Below are 26,020 nucleotides of genomic sequence, written 5' to 3'. Positions count from 1 at the left end.
ATTTCAGATTTTGAACTAGGCTATATTGTATGCATATACTGTACTTGAGAGACAGGAGAGGTTCACGCACTTCACTGTCACTCATCAAAATATTCCCCCTTTATGCCGTACAGCAGTGAAGTTGTCAATCAGAACAGAGCTCCAGGCTTGGGAAATCATACAAATACAATTGGTTCACGCATAGAGTGATTTTTTTTGGGATGCAAATTATTCAAAGCAGTCAAAGAATATCAAGAGCACTGTGACCAATTGAGGTTCAAGTTCATACCTCTGAGAATTTCAAAAGGCTAAAGAGATATACACAAAAATACTTTAATCATGTGAAATCCTCTATAACCATTTGTGACTGAAAAACAGTCAAGATCACAAATAAAAACTAAACAAAAGCACTTGAAATGCTAAAATGATACTAACTGGTGAGCTCCTCAAACTCATGTCCAATAATTAAATGCTGCTGCACTACTGTCAATCATAATTTAGCATTTCATGGTCCAGATTCCCTATGGCCGTGATTATAATTGCGGCGCGCGTGTGCGCAACACCACACGCCGCCAAAACAAATGAATGTTTCAAATTGAGCGCGGATGCAAACGACGCGTCCAAGCACGCACATTTTGAGCAGGCATCTGAAATTGATATTGCTGTGTGATGGCCGCGTCACGTGAGCGGTTCAGCCAAGGAGGATGAAACGCTCACGTGATGTCATGGCCATGCATCCACAACGCCAACCTGTCACCTCCCGATTTCTCCAGTGCAGGTTTTGCGCATTGCGCACGTGATGTCACGAGGTTGCGCGCACGCACACCTGGAGCAAGTATAATTCAAGCCTAAAGGATGGTAAGCACTCAAATGAATTGGATTTATGACTTACTAAAGCATAGTACCCATTAGTGAATCTGGGACCAAGTGCTTTGCAATCTCTTTTTCAGTACTTGTTCATTTCATTCAACTTTTAAGCAGGCCCTCTGTCCCACTAGTCCTAAGGAAGCCCTCGCTCGACCCAACCTCCCCTTCTAAGTACCACCCAAGTTACTTGAATGTTTTGTCCATAGCCGCAGGATTAATTTCTTTCCTCTAACTACCTCATCAATACACTTCAATCTTGATTTCACTCTAAACACTTCACAACAAAAATTTGCCAATGATCTCATCAAGGCAAAAAATCACATGGGCAGTTTTCCTATCTAATCTTACTAGACCTCTCTACTACCATTGACACTGTCGACCACCCTTTTCAACACCATACTCTCCATTCCATTGGCCTTTGCATCACTGTCCTCCTATCTGACCGCACTTTAGTGGTTCTTTTGCTGGTATCCCCTTTTCTCCACTTCTACTTAATGTTGGTGTCCCCCCAGGGCACTGTTCTAGGATCTCTTCTTTTGTCTCTTTACACCACCTCCCTGGACAACTAATAAAGTAATTTGGCTTTCACCATCACCTCAACACTGACGATACCAAAACCTACATGTCTTCTTCTGAACTCTCATGTGACTAACGGTCATTCTGCTATTTTCTACTGGATGTCCCACCGCTATCTCAAACTCAACATGTGGAAAGCAGAACTAATAATTTACTTCCATCTAATTCTAATCCTATGCCTGTCTTCTTGTTAACAATAGATAAACACTATCCTCCCAATACCACAAGCCAGATATAAAGGTGTCATACCTGACCATCGCTCTAATCTACATCACACGTTAAGTACTGTACTTCACCAACTACTGACAATTTCAACATTTCAACATTGTAAAAATGCACTCCTTCCCCACCACGCAATCCACCAAAGTTATGATTCAGGGACTTTTAATATCCTTCAAAAGACAAAGGTACCCAATGCTACATCCAATGTGTCAAAATAAATAGTTAAATACTTCAATGTTAGTATTCTCATGAATAATGGTCATTTAGTTAAACCCTTTAGCCAAAGCGTTATAAGCCGGCAGCCACTTCACGGCATAACCAATTTGCAGGTCCTAACACAATCTGTGAAAATTCTCATTTACCTATGCAGTGGAGGGAGAATGGCCTTAATAGACCTGTCCTACACAGGAACATTTAAAAACCTGTTACTTAAAAAGTGGAGTGGAGTGAGCTTAAACCCTGGAAGGTGGGGCCAATAACCTCCAAACAACTGATACCAGTTGAAAAGGAATAAACACTCAATTCCCACAAGCTCTAACACCAAAACCTATCATATGTGTGTGTGTGTGTGTGTGTGTGTGTCTGTGTGTGTGTGTGTGTGTGTGTGTGTGTGTGTGTGTGTGTGTGTGTGTGTGTGTGTGTGTGTGTGTGTGTGTGTGTGTGTGTGTGTGTGTGTGTGTGTGTGTGTGTGTGTGTGTCAAAAGGAGAGCTACTGAGCGTGGCCAAATGTATAGAATAAAAGACAAAGATATCCAATGTGACAAAATACATAGTTAAATACTTCAATGTATTCTCATGAATAAGAGTCATTTAGTTAAATTGGATGTAGCATTGGGTATCTTTGGGGCCTAATCACAAAGCAGTGATAAAAGTAGTGCATTTGCGTTCCTACTATGGGACTATGCACTAAGCGCCGTAAAAAAAATTCCTGGGCTTTTAAAATTGCTTGTTCTGACAGAGTTACTATCACGGGATGCATAAAGCCCAGAATGGTCAAAAGAACTAGGGCACTAACTCAAATAGATAAACTTAAATTAGATAATAATAATAGTAGCCAAAACTATCGTACAGAAGACCCCTCAGTGCACCCCAATGCTGGAGCCACTTGTGAGGAGTCAGATTCCTGCAGTTCAACCCAATAGGATCTATCCTGGATCCTTAGAGATATGTAAACTGTGCTCCCCTACTTTTTCTGTCTACATAAAGCCAAGAATATCTGTGATATCAACATTTGCAAAACTGGCGAGTAGCCGGCGACATGATAATCGCCTCTCTGAAAAGGGCTCACCCAACGATTTCTTTCTGCGCAAAACTCGCCAGAGATGAAACATTTTTAATATAAATGTAATACTACTGTATTGCCATCAATAAACCTGCTACAGTGCCTTAACCCCTTCATTGCCTTAACGGCTATCCGCTAAGGTAATGAAGCTGCTTTAACGTACATTTTGTTAATAGTGTTCATGAGCAGGGGGTCTCCTGAGCTGAACCGCTTTGATTTCTGCCTCAGGGACCCCCTGCTTCCTGAGTTACAGGCCCCGATATGGGGCATCGGGTGCCGGTTTCGCCACCATTTTTAAATCGTCCGCGTCACGTGACTGTGGGATTTAAATACTGGAGGAGATACCGTCACCCCATACTAGGGCCTGTAAATCAGGAAGCAGGGGGTCCCCAAGGCTGAAATCAGTATGGTTCATCTCAGGAGACCCCTGCTCCCGCACACTATTATTAAAAATTACATGAAAGCAGCTTCATTACCATAGCGGGTAGTGGCTACGGTAACGAATTTGTTCAATTTTAATTTGGGTTTTAATACTAGTGTATTGTAGCAGGGGGTCTCCAGAGCGGAACCGCAATTGGCCCCAATAAACATTGCAATATGTACTACCCATCAATACAACACCCACCACTCCCTGTGCCCCCAACAACCCCAATACCCCCTAACACACATAAAAGCAATTTTTTGTTTTTATGCACAGGAATGATACCAGAGGCCAGCGGGGGTCCTCAGGTGGTTCCCGTGGGTGTCCGGGGGTCCTCGCTGGCATGCAGTACCAATCCTGTGCCTAAATTATAAAATATACTGTGTGCATACAATCAAATAAATACATCTCCCCCCCACCTCCAATACATACAGTACAGTAATGGGCAAATTACTTTTATCCAGATATGGATAATAGCTCATTTGCCCATTATAAAATAAAACATTAGCCAGCCAGCATAAATAAAGTAAATAAACGTTGTAATTACCTCTGCCATCATGAAAGGCACAGAGTCAGCATACACCAGGTCCATGTCCTCTGATGCCAGCAAGAATACATGAAACAATCCAATCCAATGGCCCCTAACCCCTTAATTACCTTAGCAGTTAATAACCGCTATAGTAATTAAGGGGTTAACCCACACTCCCCCGCTACCCACCCAGGAGGCCTAACCTCTCACCCTGGGACCATTATACCCACCCTGTACCCATTGATTGGCATAGTGGTACATCATACCCATATAATATGAGCAGGATAAGACACTATATCACTCAATGGCCACCCTAATAAAAAAGCATGAAGGCCAAAAATACACAATAATACTGTAAAAGATATACACAAGCACCTAAACACCCACATTCAATAAATAAAAGCACTAGCCAACCAATTAAATAAAAGCACAAGCCAAACAACTAAATACATAAATAAAAGCACTAGCCAACCAACCAACCAATCAATCAATTTAATAAATAAAATAAAAGCACTAACCAACAAAACAATTCATTAATTTTAAACATTAGTCAACAAAACAATGAATTCATTTAAACCACTAGCCAACAAATCAATTAATGAATAGAACCACTGCCAACACATCAATTAAAACCAGTAACCAACAAAATAAATTATTAATTAAAAATGCTAAACAATCGGAAAATGAAATAAAAACAAGCCATCCAAATTCTAAACAAGTTAATCAAAACAATAAACAGAAATAGATAAAATAACAGTCAATAGAAAACAAGCATTTGACCAAAAATGCATTGGCTATCACTGTATTTATCTGTACCCTAAAATACATTAGCAGTCAATAGGAAATGAAAAACATAAAAAAAAAAAATGCAATAAAAAAACTTGTAAATATAAATGTACATACATTCAATATGTTTCTTACCTTTAGAAGCCTTGACCCTCCGAATCCTGACGTATCAGGAATCTCTCGTACTGCGACATCAAAGTCAATAAAACGCCATCCACCTTGAAGATCCGGAAAAGGTAACACAATTCTTCTTTTTTTTATCTTCTATCACCGTCTTCTTTCTTCATCTGTCATTATTTATTTCTTTTCTTTAATCTTCTATCTTCATCTGTCAATCCAAAACCCCATGGTAAATACAGAACAGGATGTTCTATCGTTGTCTTCTTCTTGTCTTCTAAATGAGATGTGCATTTTTGGGCAAATGCTTGTTTTCCATTAACGGTTATTTTTTCTATTTTTTTTTTATTGTTTTGATTAAATTGTTCAGAATTTGGATGGCTTGTTTTTATTTCATTTTACGATTGTTTAGCATTTTTAATTAATAATTTAAACCAGTAGCCAACAAAAGAAATTAATTATTTGTTTTGTTGGCTAGTGGTTTATTTGTTTAATAGTTTGCTTGGAAAGTTACTTATTTAATGATATTGTTTTGGAATAACATAATAGTAATAATTTAGCTATTTTGGTAATAGATAATTATTTGTGATGTGTTCCATTAGGCTATTTAGTTCTTTTATTGTTGGGGTGTTTAGGTGCTTGTGTATTTATGTGATTATTGTGTACTTTTGGCCTTAATTATTTTTATTAGGGTGACCATTGAGTGATATTGTGGCCTATCATGCCCATATTATATACCACTGTGCCAAACAATGGGTACAGGGTGGGTATAGTGGGTTCGGGGTAGGTGTTTAGGCCTCACGGGTGGGTAGCGGGGGATGGGGGTTAACCCCTTAATTACTATAGTGATTATTAATCATTACGGTGATTAAGGGGTAAGGGACCATTTTATTGTATTATTTATTGAATTCTTTCTGGCAACGGAAGACATGGACCTGCAGTATGCTGATAAGGATGCCCTTCATGATGGCAGGGGTAAGTAGAAAGTTTTTTTACTTTATTTATGCTAACTGGCTAACTCGCTAATTTTTTATTTTATAATGGGCAAAGGAGTTATTATCCATATCTGGATAATAGTTATTTTGTTAATTACTGTACTGTTTGTGTTGGGGGGAAGGGGGGGGGGTGTATTTATTGCAATGTATTCTACATTTTTTTTTCAACAGGATTGGTACCACAGGCCAGCAGGGACCACCCAAGGATCCCCGGAAACCACCTGAGGACCCCCGGACACCCATGGGGACCACCCGAAAGCACACAGACACCCATAGGGACAACCCGGAGACCCCGGTTGGCCTCTGGCATCAATCCTGTGTATAAAAAAAATAAAAAAATGCTTTCATGTGAGGGTACAGGGGGTGAGTGGGTTTTGCATTGTTGGTTAGTACATATTGTAATGTTTATTGGGGGCAGAGGGGGTGAGTGAAGGGCCAAATACCCGCTTCACTCACCCCCTCTGCCACCAATAAAACTGCTGTTCCTTAACCCCTTCATTGCCTTAGTGGTTAGCCGCTAAGGTAATGAAGTTGCCTATGAAGGCATTTTTATTGCACGAGATTCATGCTGGGGCCTCTGGTGCTGATATTAATGGGTATCAGCTCCGGAGACTCCCGGCATCAATCCGATGCAGGAAAAATGCATTATTTTTTCTAAGTCCCCTCTCGCCCCTTATCGGCAGCTTCTCACCACCTTCCTGCCAACTTTTCCTGGCGGGAGGATTTTTAGGGGAAAGCTGTATTCTAGAGCCACGATTAGCCTCGATAAGCTGATCAGGGCTAATAGAATTGCACGAGTTTGAAAACTTGCCGATAAAGGGCTTATCGCCGCTTGTTTGCCGTTTTGTTTTTTGTTTTTCTCGGAAATTTTTTTTGCCGAAAAGGGCTTTTATTGGCGACTTATCAAGGCTTACTGAATAGCAGTTGGCCTTTTTGGCAAAAAAGGCCTCGATAAGTGGTTTATCAGCCCCTATGCATTTAATAATCGTGCTATAAGACATGAAGCCAAAAGCGGGATTCACTAACGCTACGCTTATAGTGCCGATGACGGCGACACAACAGCGACGTTAGGCTGCAGGAAAAATCTAATTGAGATGACTTCCAGCAATTGTGACCAAGCCGCTAGCGGCAATGCATTGTTTTGCCGCGACATCGCTGTCGCCGTCGACAGCACTATAAGCGCAGCCTAAGAAGTGAAGGCCATTTTTTTTTAAGGCTGATAAAAAAAATGCACGATCGTGCATTGTGCAACCTGTTTTTTGTATCAGTGCTAACACGCTATAAATTCTATAGCACGATAGCTGATAGAAACAAATGCAGCCTGTAAGAGCTGCATGGAGACTCTTACAGGCGATCGTGCATTATAAATATTGATTTTGATAATAGTGTACATTAGCAGGGGGTCTCCTGAGCTGAACCGCATTGGTTTCAGCCCCAGTGACCCCCTACTTCCCGAGATACAGGCCCCGCTATGGGGTGCCAGTATCTCCTGTGCTTTTAGATCTCCCGCGTCACGTGACCGGAAGGATTTAAATCCTGCACTGGGATACCAGCACCGCATAATGGGGCCTGTATCTCAGGAAGTAGGGAGTCCCAGAGGCTGAAATAAATGCGGTTCAGCTCAAGAGACCCCCTGCTCATGTACACTAGTATCAAAACCCAATATCAATTTAAAAAAAATCATTACCGTAGCGACTATCCGCTATGGTAATGAAGCTGCTTTCATGTAATTTTTATTACTAGTGTGCAGGAGCAGAGGGTCTCCTGAGATGAACCGTGTTGATTTCAGCCTCAGGGATCCCCTGCTTCCGAGATACAGGCCATGTTATGGGTGCCGGTATCTCCTCCAGTATTTAAATCCTACGGCCACGTGACATGGACCATTTAAAAATGGCGGTGATACCGGCACCCGATACACCATACCGGGGCCTGTAACTCGGGAAGCAGGATTTCCTTGAGGCAGAAATCAATGTGGTTCAGCTCAGGGGACTCCCTGCTTCCGCACACTATTAATAAAATTTACATGAAAGCAGCTTCATTACCTTAGCGGATAGCCGCTAAGGCAATGAAGGGGTTAAGGCACAATAGCATGTTTATTGGTGGCAATTGTCACCCACTTGTACTACCCACCAATGCACAACCACCCCCTGTGCCCCCAACAACCTCTATACCCCCTAACACACATAAAAGCAATTTTCTGTTTTTATGCACAGGAATGATACCAGCGGGGGTCCTCGGGTGGTCCCTGTGGGTGTCTGGGGGCCCTTAGGTGGTCCCCACGGGTGTCCAGGGGCCCTCAGGTGGTCCCCGCGGTGTCTGTGGGTCCTCGGGTGGTCCCTGCGGATGTCCGTGGTTCCCCACTGGCCTGCAGTACCAATCCTGTGCTTAAAAATAAAAATGTACAATACATTCAAATAAATACATCCCCCCTGCACCCCAATACATACTGTACAGTAATGGCAACATTACTATTATCCAGATATGATAATAGTACATTTGCCCATTTAAAATAAAACATTAACCAGCAGAAAGAAAGTAAATACAACTTGCCCTTGCCCTTACCCCTGCCAGCCTGCCAGGATGAAGGCTGTCCTCATCCTCATCACTGTCCTTGTCCTCCTTTGCCAGCAAGAATAAAATAAGAAATACAATATAATGACCCCTAACCCCTTAATCACCTTGGCGGTTAGTAACCGCTATAGTAATTAAGGGGTTAACCCACCCTCCCCCACTACCCACCCAGGAGGCCTAACCACCCTCCACCCATTCATTGGTACAGTGGGTACATCATGCCCATATAATATGGGCATGATTTGCCACTGTAGCAATAAATGGTGAAGCTATAAAAAACAGGCCCAAAATAAAACACATTACATAGAAAAATAAATACATTACAAATGCCAATAAACCAATTAATTGGCACAGTGGTACATAATGGCCATATAATATGGGCATGATTTACCACTATCACAGCCAATGGTCAACCTAATAATAAAAAAAAAAAACACACCAACAATATCCAATTGAATCAAAACAATCACCAAATAAACAACAATAAACAAGTAAACACAACAATTACTGACTGTTTATGGGTGATAAAAAGCCATTATAGCGCGATGCTGCAGTGATATCACTGCTTTGTGAATAGCAGAGCAGACAGTATCGCGCTATAATGGCATTTATCGCACTTTAAACCACTTATCACAGCTTTGTGAATAGGCCCCTTTGTCTATTGTTCTTTCAGAACCCACCTCTTTAACGATGCCTATACACCACCCTCCTGACAAGCATAGTTATTACAATACTGAGGGGTCTTATCCCCTCACTTGCCCTTGTATAAAAACTCTTCCATTCCTTTTAGATTGTATGCTTCATGGACCAGTGATCTCATTACTTATTGTTTCACTATGTCTCTAGCCCCATATTAAACTGCACTGCCTAATATGTTGGTGCCATATACTGTAAATAAAAAATAATAATAAGACACATTTCAGCACCTTGTAAATATTTATGAAGAATTACAGGTACAGAAGACACTTCTCCCCCCATTCAGGTAAGTGAGCCATAGGTAGATATGGCCAAATGATGAAATTCAATTTGCATTTCCTTTATAAATGTGTGAATATTCTCTTCAATTTTTGAATATACTGTACTGTATTTGATTTGAATTGTTGAATATTCTCCAATATTAGATTTCTTTTGGTTCTTGGTAAATTTCCAATATTTACAACATTTCAAAATATTTTTTCATTTTTTTTAGATAATTTTGGAATATTCTTCAATTTACAAAATAGTTTTTTTGGCAAATTTTTTTAATATTTGTCCACCTTTAGGTTTAAAGTGTTTTCCAGCCCAGGAACATGTCTTTTGGAATAGCAATGTTTAGCAACTATGGTCCTTTATGGCTTGCTCACTTGAATATGCCATAAGTTATCAAGTGTACTAGTTCCATAACTGTAATATAAGCAGAAAGCACCTTTGTTTTTCAAATGTTACACAGCTTTCTCAGCATAATACAATCAAGCAGTAACCTATTAAGAAGATCCACTAATAATCTGCTTTCTTTTACAAATGTAATTAGGACGTTAGTCATACTTAGCCTCAGAAAAGTCAAGCTCTGCTCTGTCCTACATAAACATTCCATAATAGGCCTTTTCTACTTACTATCATACAAACATAGCGGATGTTATTGCAGATACTATCGCACAGTAAGGCACTAAATGGCGCAAAGTAACAAGTAGATCACTCAATGTTATAATTCGCAGCTCTATTTGTTTGAATAGTCATTGCAAATACAATGATAATGCTTGACGCTGTGGTCACTGGTAACGGTTATGATGCCATAACAGGTGTAATAATGTTGTCTTCTATATATCAACATTACACTTTATTCAATGATACACCTCTTTCATGTAAAATACTAAAAATTGTAGGATGTGTTTTTTGTACAGGTAATTCATTGGCTTTATACAGTACATAATTAGAAATGTCAGAATCAAGCTGTAAATATTAACTTGCCAATTTCAGAAAATCATTACGTTTTAGTAAATTTGACTCAATAACGGGTATCAAAGCTCAAACCGGCGTTAACCGGCTCTTAAGTCAATTGTGGTTAACGCCGGATCTAGCTCCGATGTGGAGCTTCGTGAACCCCCCTTACGATCTTATTCTTAGCTCATGTGATTTTGTTTCCTATTTATGGTAGAATTTCTAAAGCCAGATAACTCGGAGTGTCAATCAAGAAATGTAATAAATGTTAGATGATACAAATAATAAATGAGTTCAGCATTCCAGAACCCTGTGAAGCTTTTGATGTTAAATGCAGAAGACTAAATATAAAATGTTGGATTTATTCCAGCTGTCAGAAGAACCAGATTTCAGTTATGTAGCTAACTAGATAAGTAGATGAAGAATGAGCCGTTTGAGTAACAACATTGAATCCTAATTTGCTTTATTTATTTAAACAATCAGCAGCATTTTGCCATTAGCATTGAAGCACTATTAATTTAAATGTGGAATCCGTGCTGAATGTAATCCAATATGACAATTTCACATTATATATTCTGTTACAAGTGTCAATAAGACAAGTGGTTTTAATATACTTTGGACGTGCTTTATCAGTGTCTTTCTATGTATCCTAATACAAGAGATAGATGTTTTATCATATCCCAGTACATCGACTAAGTTTAGCATAAATTTAAAGTAATATTATTGTTACAGCTCAAAACTGATGTCCACTCTCACAATGATGAGGTGAAATGGACTTCCCCAGCAACACATCATATAATGTAAACCTCCAAGTTGACAGTAATTTTTAATCTAGGTAAATACATTTCAAGTTGGGATTAAACTTGGAATGTTTAGTCAAAAGAAATTGAGAAGGTATGGAAAAGACCCAGCATTGCAAGCCTGAATAAGAAACCAATTCAGATCATACAGTTCTATGCATTGCATTGATTTGCTCTGAACAATCACAAAGGGAATTCATTATACCGGTAAATGATCTGGGAAGCAAGAAAGATGTAGAAAAGTATAAAAATGCCACAACAACATCAAGAGAAAATGAAGGATCGTCATGTACATGACCATGGCATGCAACAATTCCTTAGTTCAAAGCTTTTCAATTTGCCATTACCATTGGTATTAAAAATAAGTGTCAGCTCTCTATGCTAATAGTTCTAAATAGGTACTGCAGTGATTTTCAACCAGAGTTCCGCGAGCACCCCTCAGGGGTTCCGTGGCCATTAGGGGGGAGAGCTGGGACAACTCTGCCATTTGTCCCAGGCCCAGCGGTGTGGAGGCAACCCACGTAGCAGTGATCCGGGACTCACAAGCTTAGCAGCAGCAGCCTTGTCACTGCTATCCTTCTTCTCCCTGCTCCTGCCGGCAAGTCGCGTCAACTTCCGGATGACAAGAGGGAGAGGAAGGATTAGGTAAGAGCGTGCGCTCTCAGCGCGTGTGTGTGTGTGAGAGTGCGCGCGCGCGTATAGAAGAGAGGGGGGGAGCGCGTGTGTGTGCGCCTGCGTATAGAAGAGAGGGGGAGAGTGTGTGAAGTGGGAAGAGATGAAACAGGGGCGAGGGGGGTCGAGACACGGGAGTGAGGGGGTTGGGGCGAGAGATGGGTGGGGGAGGGGGAGTTCCCCAGAATTTCACAATTTAATTGTGGGGTTCCTTAACCAAAAAAGGTTGAAAACCACTGATGTACTGTATGAAAAAAAGTTGAAAACTAATGCATACAGTAGTTATTGTAAATATATACATTTGAGACTTCTGTAGTTCTGTTGCCTTTCTTACAGTATATATCTCACGTTTGTCCATGGTACTATAACATACAGTTTGGTAAAATATGCTTAATTTAGGAATCACAACAGTCTATGTAAGTTTTGCATTTTTAGATTAGACTTCTGGCAGGCACTTTTGTGATCAGAAAAGGTAAAAAAATTTGCAAGTTATAATACATTTGAGTTTGCCATAATTGTATTGATTGCAGATGACTAATGGGAATAAAAAGGGAGCTTTTGTTGAAATTCAGAATATCATATACAGTACTATATGAATTATTTTCTTTTATATTCAATAAATTGTAAACTAGCCAACAAGTAATTAATAGCCATGTTTACAGGCAAAATTACGCTGTCTAGCCCATAAGACCCAATTTATGTTAATTGAGTTTGAGGTGCAGGGAGAATACTAATATTTCTACAATACATACTACAGTAGCTACTGTAAGATTTGTTTTGAATTCTGAACACAAAATCAGTAGTGTGCATTGTGTAGTTACTTACTTGGGATAATGTTATTTTTACCCTTTTGCCTTTTATATTGTATTTTTGCCACATTTAATTTGGGTTGCTTGTGCAGGACCTGAGAATTAGTTTTTTTTTAAATATTTAGATTATATGATGCCATAGTAAAGGCTATTTATTTGCTATGGTGTTGTAGCTATAGAATGAGCCCTCCTAATTAGATACCGTACTAATACTGTATATATAGTGTATATAATAAGTAGGGTTCATTGTATAGCTACAACCCAATCACAAAGCCTAGCCTTTAAATAAAAATATCTAAAGCAACTATATATATGTATATATATATATATATATATAAAAAAATATATATATATATATATATTTATTTTTTTTAAAGAAAAGAATGGCCAATAACTGTAGCAGAAATACCATAGTTTAGTCCAGCAAAATTGATTAAATTAAAGGTACAGTAAAATATTCTTTATTTTCTGAATAATAAAGTTGATTGATTTCATTTTTGGTATTCATCATCTGCCCTCTTTAGTGTTAAAAAAAGGATATTTAAAAATTGCTTACTGCTGCTTGCCGGTGTGTATTTGAAAGTATTCCATGAATCTTCACTTTTTCTTTTTCCATTTGGTCGATTTTCACCCATAAATCCTTACTGGCAGAATCCAATGGACCATATGTTCTAGAAGTGTAGTACTTATGATCAGTATCCTCCTGAAACAAAAATACACAACATGATGTAATGTACTACACCATAAATCTCTGAATAACAGTCTCTAAACTCGGTCATAAAATATAGAGATAATAAAGTGTTTAAGGGTTCTTTACAACTTTTATACATTATAAAATGTAGTAAAAATGAAAAACAAATGTACATTCTAATAGTAGCTGAGGAATGGGGGGTCCCCCTAGGGGGTGGCGTATACTCTGCTCGAACGCCAAGGTGGATATTGGTATCAATCAAATGTAGAATAAAGAAGCTCCAACACATAGGTAGCTAGGGGGTGGTGCTAGTAAGGAGTGATTATTATAGCAAAATTAGAGGACAGGGAGACTCCCTTCTGTGCTGCACTTAGAAGGCACCCCAAGTTGGACATAAAACAAACTTGCGGACTTTTGAGGACCAAAATATAATAAAAACAATTAAAACAAGGAGAGGCTTGGATGCTAATTAGAACGCAAAACAAAGTAATGGGATATCACCTATTGCATTAATTGATCATTATAGTCATACTATTGAATTGACTATAACAAAGGTGATTCCGTTAAGTATGTTTAAGCATTTACTGTAAGTTTAGTAGTGGGTCAATACACAGCCCCAATGAACTTATGGGTGTATCAAATAGAACAATGGTAATCAAAAGCTATATATATATATATATATATATATATATATATATATATATATATATATATATATATACAAATGTAAATACAACTGTATGCTCATCTGCATGTCTTAGGCAGGTCTGCAACCCCGCCTTTCACCATTATCACACAGCACACAGCACTTCCACTGCAGAAAGGGATTCTGGGAAATTACATGCAAATGACATGCAGATGAGCATACAGTTGTATTTACATTTGCATATTTGCTTTGCTGTGGAGGGTTTTTGTCACTTTTTTTACTCACCATAACTTAACTCTATATATATATATATATATATATATATATATATATATATATATATATATATATATATATATATATATATATATTCTTTATGTTGCTCTCTTGAGTTGCAGCTAAGAGCAGTGGACTCAAAAAAGCCTTGATTTCCCTGGAGCCCAGGTTATAGTGCATTAAACCTTTAGCCTGAAGTGAACTGCAGCAATAGATGAAAGTAGAGCATACACATTATACTGTTATCCAGATATGTAGGTTCTACTGAAATTGAACCTTGAAATCTGTAATGTTATTTGTAGAATAATTTCAATTGGATTTTTCCAGGTCTATGAGTTCTCATTCAAGAACATCTTAGCCTGTATTCAACCTAGATATAATAGGTCATAAGTTGTGATGTGTACACACACAGTACACACACACACAGTACATATACACACAGTACACACACACACACACATACAGTACACACTTAAACACACATACAGTACACATATACACACACTAATTTTTTGATTAATGATTTCTTGTGTTTGCTCCTGCTTTTAAGTGGTGTTGGATAGTGGTTTTAATAATTAATTGATTTGTTGGCTACTGGTTGAAATTAATTAATTGTTTAGTTGGTTACTGCTTCTAATTATTTAATTGGTTGGCTACTATTTTTATTTATTGAATAGTGTTTTTTAGATGCATGTGTTGCTGAATTTTGGCCTTCATGTTTTTTGATTAGGGTTATCATCGAGTGCTATAGGGGCTTATCATGCACATATTATATGGGTATGATGTACCACTATGCCAATCGGTGGGTATAGTGAGTCCGGGGTGGGTGGTTAGGCCTCCAGGGTAGCGGTGGACAGGGGTTAACCGCTTAATTACTATAGTGGTTATTAACCGCTATGGTGATTAAGGGGTTAGGGGCCATTAGATTGTATTTTTTTAATGTATTCTTGCTGGCATCGGAGGACATGGCCCTGCAGTATGCTGACGAGGACACCCTTCATGATGGCAGGGGTAACTAGAATGGTTTCATTTATTTTATTTATGCTGCTTGGCTAATGTTTGAACAGGAAACGGAGGGCGGTGCACAGCCGAAGAAAACTCCCCCAGGCAAGGTAAGTGCAGTAAAACTTCTATTTATTGGCACATATGGGTTAAAAAACCCTCTAATGCGTTTCACGCAGGAGGCGCTTTATCAAAGAGACTCTTTGATAAAGCGCCTCCTGCGCGAAATGCGATAGTGTTTTTTTAACCCATATGTGCCAATACATAGAAGTTTTACTACACTTACCTTGCCTGGGGGAGTTTTCTTCGGCTGTGCACCGCCCTCCGTTTCCTGTTCTCTCTGTGCTGCTGATGTTTGGATTGGAGCACGCCGTGCAGTTCAAGCCACTCTGCCTACAAGGAAGACAGTGAGTAATGTTACAAAGTGTATGTCTACTCACTTACTCAGATTGTTATACTTCAATCAAGTTAATGTGACTTTTTCAACTCACTGTATATATATTCCTACAATTGTTGGGCGAGAGGAACAGCTGCTTTATATATCCAGTTACTGCTATACATTTCTTATGGACATTTACATGTGTTGAAGGTTTAGATGCACTGTTTGGGGTTTCTGCATAGTTTACCCTGTTAATCATCTTGGCTAATTTTTGATTTAATAATGGACAAATGAGCTATTATCCATACCTGGATAGTAGTTATTTTGCACATTACTGTACTGTATGTGATTGTTGGGGGGGGGGGGTGTATATATTGAAATGCATGTCATATTTATTTATTTTACAACAGGGTTGATTATTTTAAAACAGTGGGGACCCCCGGACACCACCCGTGGACCCCCGGACACCCACGGGAACCAGCCGAGGACCCCCAGACACCCACAGGGACAACCTGGGGACCCCTGTGGGGCCCCCAGGCACCCGTGGGAACCACCCGAGGGCCCCCAGACATCCGTGGGAACCACCCGAGGGCCCACGGACACACACAGGGACCACCGAGGGCCCACAGGCATCCGTGTGGACAAACTAAGGACCCCGGACACCCATGGGGACCACCCGGGGACACCCACCAGCCTCTGGATCAATCCTGTGCTAAAATAAATAAATAATGGTTTTAAGTGGGGGTACAGGGGGTGGGTGGGTTGTGTATTGTCGTTTATTACATTTTGTAATGTTTATTGTGAGTAGCGGGGGTGAGTGAAGGAGGCATTTGGTCCTTGGTGGGTAGCGGGATGGTTTAACCCATTCATTGACTTAGTGGTTAGCCTCTAAGGTAATGAAGTTGACTGTAAATACATTTTTATTGCATGGGAATCACGCCTGGGGCCTCCGGTGCTGATATTAATGGGTATCAGCTCCGGAGACCCCCGGCATCAATCCAATGCAGGAAAAAAGCATTTTTTCTTCAAAGTCCCGTCTCACCACTTATCAACAGGTTCTCACCATCCTCACGCCAACGGTTCCTGTCATGATGATTTTGGGAAATAATCGCCATTCGACAGCCAGGATAGGCCTCGATAACCTCATCGTGGCTACTAGACTTGCACAAGTTTTGAACCTGCCGAAAAGCGTCAATAAATGGTTTATCGACGCTCACTCTGCAATTTTTTTTTAAAGCAATTTTTGGGGTGCGATTCAGTCTTTTATCGCCCACTTATCGACGCTTACAGAATTGCTGTAGGCATTTTGGGCGATAAGTGCTCGATAAGTGACTTATGAACGCTTAGTGCATAGGCCCCATAGTACTTTAGCAGCTTAAGTAATACCATCTACAGTATAGAACTTGTGTATATATATATATCCAATTTCAGTAGAACCTACATATCTGGATAACAGTATAATGTGTAGGCTCTTCTTTCATCTATTACTGCAGTTCACCTCAGGCTAAAGGTATAATGCACTATAACCTGGGCTCCTGGGAAATCAAGGCTTTTTTGAGTCCACTGCTCTTAGCTACAACACAAGAGAGCAACATAAAGAATACATATATTTATTAATTACCATTGTTCTATTTGATACACCCATAAGTTCATTGGGGCTGCGTATTGATCCACTACCCACCATAGACACTCAAACATACTTAACGGAATCACCTGGGTTATAGTCAATTCAATAGTATGACTATAATGATCAATTAATGCAATAGGTGATATCCCATTACTTTGTTTTGCGTTCTAATTAGCATCCATTTTTTTCTCCTTGTTTTAATTGTTTTTATTATATTTTGGTCCACAATATTGCGTCAACCCTAACACTAACATTTTTTTATCTATTAAGTTACAATAAAGTTTGTTTTATGCCCGGCTTGGGGTGCCTTCTCAGTGCAGCACAGAAGGGAGTCTCTCTGTCCTCTAGTTTTGTTCTAATAGTAATTTGCATAATACATTTGGACAACACAGCTAGGTAAGAACTAATGAATAAGAAGACCATTTATTTATTTTATGAGAAGTAAAATGTTTATTAAAGTCCCTAAAACATAAGCCTTGAAACGTTCACTAGAGATTCCTAGAGCAAAAAAAGTATAATTATGCACACAAAGTTTCAAAACCAAATTAAAGCTGTGGCCAGGGCCCTAAATGTTGCTACTTTTAATTAGAAACATAGATTATAAGATCATCTGTGCAGGGACGGTGTCTATACCAATCCTATGTGCTGTGTACAGCGCACTATGCTGTAATCGTGAAGCACTTTGCGTCCCATTGGGGAAAAAAGCCCTGTATGAAATAAAGTTGTTAATGTTATCACTTTTCAAAACAAGCATGTGCATCGTCAATATGTGGCTTATAGAATACTATTGGATATAACATTGTTTGCAACCTGACACATGCATTTTGTTTTCTTTGCCAAAAGTACAGTAAGTTGCTTAATTATCTGAGAAAAACTAAAATGATAACTGTGACAGGGTGAATGAACGTCACCAGCCATATGCCAGGAAAACCTTTGTTTATGCTTGCAGTGCAGCAGTGACGAGGTTAAGTTGAGAAGGGCTGCTTAATTAGTCTGACCCGAGCTGCATAATCAAGGTGTTAAAACCTAGGCTGTACACACATGCAGGAGAGCTGGTGAGGAGACAGGACTGAAAATGCTGAAGAGATTACTGCTGTAAGGTCTGTGTTGCAAAGTACATGTTTAATTAACTGTCTGTCTCCTGCATACTAAAGAGAAGCTATTTTGTTCTTTCTGCTGAAGAAGAAGCTATTTTCTTTTGTTTGCTGATGAGAAGCTATTTGTTTTTGGTGTGCTGTATGTTTTTAAGGCTCAAATAAATAAGCCTTATCCAAAGAACCTGCGTGTGTGGTTGCATGTCCCCTGCAACAATAACCCTGACAGATGAAATTCTGCATGGTAACAGAATGAATTAAGGTCACTTGTTACTCAAACACTGTCTTCAGGTCATGACAACGTTTTTATTATTAATTCCATGTCTGAAAGAATAACTACAGAACTTAATTAGTTATTTCAGGGATAATGTCCTAGAGGTGTATTAGCTCGTCCTCATACAGAGACACAAAAAATGATGATTTCAGTTAATATTCCCTTATTAAAAATTAAAGTGGTATCACATTGAATTATACGATTCAAAAGAAAGTTGAGCAGTCAAATAATTAACCACATTTAAATACATAACTAATTTATTTTTTTCCCAACTTATATTTGAAAGAAATTGTTGGCTATGTGACTGATGTAAACTCATGTGCAGTATATATAATATTTCCAGATAAAAATGAAATGACAAACTTCCTGCTTTATTTATGTTATTTACATTTTTTCTATTGTGAATTTAATGTGCGTGTTGCAGCGAGTAAATACACTGTTTCAAATTTAGTTCATTGATTTGAAGAAACAGAATGCGTTCTTGACCAATGAAAAGGCATACCGGCCGCCCTACATTATGCACACCAGAAAAGATTCCTATCTTGACAGTGCCCAATGTCACAATATACACACTTTTTTCTTTTCAACGTCTCTCTCCCACTTGGCTATGTATATTGTAAGTGCTGATTGAGATTTCCTGTACCTCAATTATGGGAGTGACAATTTGAAGACTGCATGCCCATGCTTAATCTCTTGAGCAACATAATAACCAAGCAGGAACTAATTATGGGGAGTTTCAATAAATCTGTTTAATGCTTTGCTCAGCAACAGCTTTAAAAATCTTGAAAGATAAAAGGTTGGGATAGTGCAAAAAGACTTAATTGAAAACTGTGTTTAGTTTAAATGAAAAGACAATGGAGAATTTCAGCCACAAACGGCTCAATCGGCCACTTCAGTGGGTATAGAATAAGCTCAAATATCAACTTACGTACAAAAATACAAATCCTGGCTCATGAGTCATGTTGAAAAAACATCAGGTGGAAGAATCACAATCATACTGCTGGCCGCTTCATATTATAAAGGGGACTGGTTTCATTAACCTTAACCAGACATTGTATTTTATGGATTATAAATTTGATATAAACTGTACGTATTAAAACACGAAAGGAAAAGAAAGTGCATGCCCCATATTATAAATCAATATTAAATGTATTTGAGCGGTAAAACAGATAAAGGTACACTCCAAAATAAAACATTTTCACATAAGTTCATCAATTTACATTTAATATTTTAGAGCGCAATATAGAGCACTATATATCTCATTCGTAAATATATATTTATATATATATAGCAACTGTAAATATTACTGTATGTTCGTTTGCATGTCTTAGACAGGTCTGCAACCCTGTCTCTCCCCATTATCGCCCAGCACACAGCATTTCCACTGCAGCAAGGGATTCTGGGAAATGACATGCAAATGAGCACACAGTGCCACCTTTTGTCTCAAGCTCGTATTACACAAGCTATATATATATATATATATATATATATATATGTATATATATATATACACATATATATATATATACACATACACACACACACACAACTCAGCCACTTTGCAGGGTCTTCTCTCTCACATTAAACCAGGAAACGTAGGGTTCCATTATCAGGTTTAATAACAAAAGGGCACAAAACAGAAACGAAAACAAAATACCCAGCTCCCTCTGGAGCAGTAACTAACATACTTGTTCCTTAACTACAGATTGGAGAGCTAAGCTCTTTACCAATACTTAGCCCTTTACCTCTGTAAGCGACAACACCCAAAGTCTCTCTCTCTGACATTCTAAGGGTCCACGGTCTTGATCCTAACAGGCCCTGCACGCGGCAGGCGTCGGAACTGTTCCATCAGTGTCCTTCCTTGTTGGTGTAAGGCTCAGTTCTGTCAGGCTGCTGACCTTGCACAATCAGCAGTTAACTGACACATCCTATGGTAGTTGCTTGCCTAGCTAGGAGTTTAACCTCCTGCATGCTTGAGCGCATGCATACTGCATGCACTCTCTAGCATAGACAGTCTGTGACTGTCACATATCCTCCCCCCGGCTCAGACTTGCTGGGGTGAGCTACCATGTACACGCATTAGTGTAACCCATCCTCAGCTTAAGTTTATGGAGAATATCTACTATTCGCCACACATCTTCATCAAGTTCATTGTTAGCATTTGTCACGTCAATTTCTTGAACAGTCGTCGTTCCAAAGTAAACGCTCATTATTGGAGTTGCCTAATGTGCCTTTGTCATTTATATTAGCTCTATCTCTATGAGATGCATAATTAGAGCTCCATAAGGGCATGCTTTTTAGGGAATATGAAGACTTGTATTCGTCAACAGACTTCGACTGATGCTCCATTTTGGGAGCGACCGCTCCTGAGACACGTCAATGCTCCGTCCTTGTCGGAAAATTCCAACTTCAATTTCTTCTCCACTTTTTCTTCTTTGACTTCCAGTCCAGCAAGTCCTTGAACCTGGCTCTAGTTTTTATACCTCTACCTTTAATTCACTAAATAATTCTATTGGCAATACACTACACTGGCGACACACTTTATTCGAGCTTGGCTAGTCCCACGAATTCGGGTATACCCGGGTGTATTGAGGTTTGTGACTGTTTTCTGCCCGAGTGCATTGAGGTATTTTCCAAGCAGGGATTGAAGCATTTTATTCCCTCTGGCTGCAATACTGCACAGTATATAAATATATAATGCATTACAATTCAGGAATTTATGCCATTTGGTAGACACGCGAAGCATTGCAGCCTATTAAATCCTAATCATTATCATTTAACAGATCAGCCGCCCGTCAGCCAGGCATGAACCCAGGCTGGGAAGGCAAATGCAACGGGGCTTGTCAGAGGTGAGGAGCGGCGCATTCCAGGTATCTGCCAGGTACATACCGGGTATTTGCTCGAATAAAGTGTGTCGGTGCAGTATGCGACTTTGTGCTTGTCTTCTTTTTCTATTCTTTACAATGATATGCTTAGCTTCCTCAACCCTGAGGAGGACTTCTCGCTCAAGCTCACCTTTTGATTTCACCAAATCTTCTTTTACTCGCTTGGTAATAATAATAATAGCATGTTCTTGTATAGCGCTGCTAGTTTTACGTAGCGCTTTACAGAGACATTTTTGCAGGCACAGGTCCCTGCCCCGTGGAGCTTACAATCTTACAATCTATGTTTTTTTGGTGACTGAGACACAGGGAGATAAAGTGACTTGCCCAAGGTCACAAGGAGCCAACACTGGGAATTGAACCAGGCTCTGCTGCTTCAAACTCAGTGCCAGTCTGTGTCTTTACTCACTGATCCACTCCTTCTCCCCTAACAAGTTCTTCTAGGCGTCGTGCAATCTCCTTTTCCCTGTTCTTATCTGCGTCTACTCAGTACCATTAATTTCTACCACCTCAACCTTGACTGAGTTCTCATCAACTCTGACTCTGCCCCCTGGCATCTCTCCTTTGTAGCCGGCAGACTTGTAGGCTTTGGCCTCTCTTTCTCGCTGCATACATTTTTTCAGACGGAAGCACCACTGCATAAGCAGTGACGCGCCTCTCAGGGTGTGATAGCGAATACATCTCTGTCTCATTCTAGTCAGACACTGAATCTTTATAGTGGCTCTTTTCATAATAAGGAACCTGTTTCGTACCATGTGGGCTCAGTAGAACGACTGGAGTGCAATTGCACATTGCTTCAAATGTCCATATTTCCTTGTTTGTCACTCCATCCACTAAACTGCCTGAAGAACGCAGGCTGTTTAATTCCAGCGATTAAACCAATGAGTTTTCATCCCTCTGTAGGCAGCTTGTACAGTATGACGATGGTTGTACAGTAGATAATGTTCTCTCTTTCTCTCTCTCTCTCCATTCTTCATTGGATAAGAGATTTGTAGTAGATTCTCATACTATTTGAAACCTTAGTACAGTACACCAAAATACCATCTATGAAAAACACTAATGTTGGTCTGCTAAAAGGTATCATAACCTACAGATATAGCTGCCATTATTGCTCTTGCTGGCGCATTGCTGTGGACCACACAACGCATCCGCGAGAACAGCCACCATTCTAAATGGATTAGCCACGGGTGAAAAAGAGGCCATAAAGCTGTAGAATGGGTCTATTTTAGTAACATAAATTCATCTACGTACATAGCCAACAATTCACAAGCAAACCATCCAAATTGGGAAAAGAACTACTTATTGGCAGTTTAGTAATATCAATGGGAGGATCAAGATATATTAGAGGGACTTATAAAAAAAAAGAATCAATAAGCAGACAGTCTGTGAAGCCATCTTTGCCTTGCTTTGGAAGATTAAACCCTATTTATTTGAATCTTTCTGGTCAAACAGAATCCAGGTTTAAAGCATATTGCATAAGGGCAAGATACGTAGGGTCTATAATAGATCAAGTTCAGTAAAATGTCTATTATAATTAAAGGCTACAAGGGCATATATATTTTAAGTAATTATTTAAAAATACTTTTTAGAATAAATTAATACCTTACAAATTAGTATGGTATTCATTTACTGAATTGAGCTTGTGTAATGTATGCAACTAATGATCGATCTACAGTATATGGTATAATCTGACATGGATTTATCATGCAAAAAAGAAACAGAAAATGTTAAAATGTGGACATTGCAACAAAATGCTAAATGATATAACCACTCAGACTGGTTTCGTATATAGCAGATAATACTTAAAATGTAACAATGTTTCCTGGATCCCCTGCACTTAAAATGTAACAATTGCATAGTTCCCTTATTTTAAACTATTAGACTGACTGCAATAATCACTGAAAAACATTTCTAGATGTTTAAGTAGGGAAGGGCGAAACGGTCAAATTCCGTTTAGTGTTATTTCCCGAGCTTTCCATTCAAAATCCATTTTGCGGTGTAAAATCGGTCGACGGATTGTGTTTGTTTCAATCCACGCGGATTCATCAAGAAATTTAATTGGATAATTATCAAAAACCGTAGTAAAGATACATAGCCCAGTTGATAACTTTGTAAGTACTTATATAATAGTATATCTTGATTCAAGCTTGTGATACAATCTTTCAATTTAAATATTTTTGTCTTCTTTTAGTTATTCTGTTAACATTTTTGCAGAATACAAACTATTAAAATCAACATTCATGTTAAAGAGGTAATCTTAGCAGCATTTTAAAATGCTTTTTCTCTCTCCCCATGTCTCACTTTTACCCCCTTTCTGCCACACTCACTCCTCTCTCTCTCTCTTCCTCACTTTCTCTCTTATACCTCCTGTCTCCTCTCACTCTCCCACCCCCTCCATCAATTATCTCCCATTCACTCAATCCCACTCCCTCAATCATCCCTCCTCACACTCATTCCCACCTCCCCCCACCCCTAGTTAAACACGCAATCCCTACCACAATAATTACCCCCCCGCCACACAAAATACATACAAACAACCCCCTCCAAATACATACAACCCCCCAAAAAACATATGAAAAACCCACCTCACCAAATACATACACCCCCACCCTTGCCAAATACATATATCCCCCAAATACATACAAAACAACACACCCCAAATACTGAACATACAAAACAAACAACCCACATCCCCCAAAATACATACAAAAAACACACCCAAATACATACATAAAAATCCACCCCAAGCCCCCAAATACATACATTCAACCTTCATTCCATCCGTGGAACCTTTGGGGGTTCCTCAAATGTCACCCTTTTTAAAATAAATAATGAGAGCATAGAAATGGTAGGCTGGCTTCTGCAGGCAGGAAACATTTGAAACAGGTCCCCACTGCCCTTTAAAGCTGCAGTTCAGTCTTTTTTTTTTTTTTTTAATTTATTTTTTTACTTCAATAGTTTCATGTGTGCAATCTCTAATTACCTAAAGAACTGTATAGCTGCAGGTCAATTCGTTCTCCATGTATTGATAGGCGAAATTTGGTGACATAATTAGTGAAGGGATCTGTTTTTCTTCTGCTTCTTTCTCTCAGTGGAAGCTCATGGATATTCATGAGCACTCCTGCACTGATATGTGCTAGAGGGAGGGCAGGGCTGACAAAGGGGTGTGCCAGGGCTTGTGACAGGACATGAAGGGGCAGTGCCTTAGCAAATGGCTTTTAAAATACAATACAAGAAAATTGGTCTTTCAAAGTTGTTTTTTTAAAAACAGAAAATGCTAAAAGTATTTTTTCTTACTACAGAACTGATTTATTAAAAAAAACACACATGCAGGATATTGACTGAACTGCAGCTTTAAAGGATGAAAAAACTGATGGAGGGTTTTTGTAGAGGAAACGCTGCCAAATTACTAATAAAGAAAAATGAATTTAAGTCTAAACTACAACAAATATTCCAGATTTAAAAAGGAAAATATGACAGAATCAGCATGTATCTGCTCCCAGTAACAGCAACAAACAACAGCAAATAGCGCACAGCCAGGGAGCCAGGTGGAATAAAAGTTGAATGTCCTTTATTTCAGTGCATGACTGATGACAAAAATACCCCCATGGGGACAAAAACGCACCTCCTACGCGTTTCGGACCGGTAGGTCCTTTATCAAGGATAGGAGGAGGTGCGTTTTTGTCCCCATGGGGGTATTTTTGTCATCAGTCATGCACTGAAATAAAGGACATTCAACTTTTATTCCACCTGGCTCCCTGGCTGTGCGCTATTTGCTGTTATTTGTTGCTGTTATTAGATTCATCTTCATGGCTGGCACGCCACTACTACCTTCCTTGGAGTATATAGGAGTGGGTAAGAGACATTATTTTTGACTGCAATAGTTGAGTACTTGGATGCTATTATTTGTCATAGTGACTCACAGGTCAAACCTTATATATACCCACTCCTTAGATCCAACATTGGAGTTATTATCTACTTAGAATTGTCCTATTGGATGGAGTGTCACTGGTTGGAGCACCCTATTTGTTTTTCTCTTGTATCTGCTCCCAGTTTGTATTACAGCCCTATCACCACTGAAAAACAAAGAAGCCCCATACAACTTGTGATTTCGCACAACAAAGTAGATCTGTTACAGTAGAAAAACTGCTCTACAGTATTAATATCTTTATTATTAGTTTGAGGAGAGGAGAAAGGATGTGGAACAAAATTTGAGCTTGTGAAATAGGTGAATGATTGCAGTAAAAATACAGATGGTATTAAATATAAACCCATCAAAACCAGTTTGTAACTGGTCTTATTATTATTAGTTTGGCAGACTTGCTTTCTAAAAAAGGCCCACACCCCCCTAATACATATAACCCCTCCCCACCATCCTCCAAATACATACAAAATCCCCCAAATACAGCTCAACCCCCTTATAACTCTGTGCTTGGGGTCCAAAGAATCAGATCGCGTTATAAGCGGATTGCGTTGGCACGTTCTATAGTGCCGGGCGCGTGCAATGCTGTGCGCACGGGCGGAATTTTAGTTGGCTGATGTCAGTCAGCCTTGCTATACAAGGGCCGCGCACGCGCACGCAGGGAGAGGGGAGAGGGGAGCCGAC

General features: G+C 39.3%; 1 protein-coding gene across 2 annotated transcripts in view; it reads right to left on the bottom strand.

Moving 5' to 3' along the window:
• The window catches only part of PLXDC2 (plexin domain containing 2), a 656,766-nt gene that overhangs the window by 343,821 nt on the left and 286,925 nt on the right, over positions 1 to 26,020 (bottom strand). For both annotated transcript variants that reach the window (XM_075587530.1, XM_075587531.1), the window contains one exon: positions 13,100 to 13,246. In XM_075587530.1, coding sequence (XP_075443645.1) covers positions 13,100 to 13,246 — 147 coding nt within the window. The remainder of the gene's footprint in view (positions 1 to 13,099; positions 13,247 to 26,020) is intronic.

The sequence above is a fragment of the Ascaphus truei genome, chromosome 2 (assembly GCF_040206685.1).
Source record: "Ascaphus truei isolate aAscTru1 chromosome 2, aAscTru1.hap1, whole genome shotgun sequence".
In the NCBI taxonomy this organism is placed as follows: Eukaryota; Metazoa; Chordata; class Amphibia; order Anura; family Ascaphidae; genus Ascaphus; species Ascaphus truei.
Note: the sequence above shows the minus strand (reverse complement) of the source record. Positions and strands in the feature narration are given on the sequence as shown.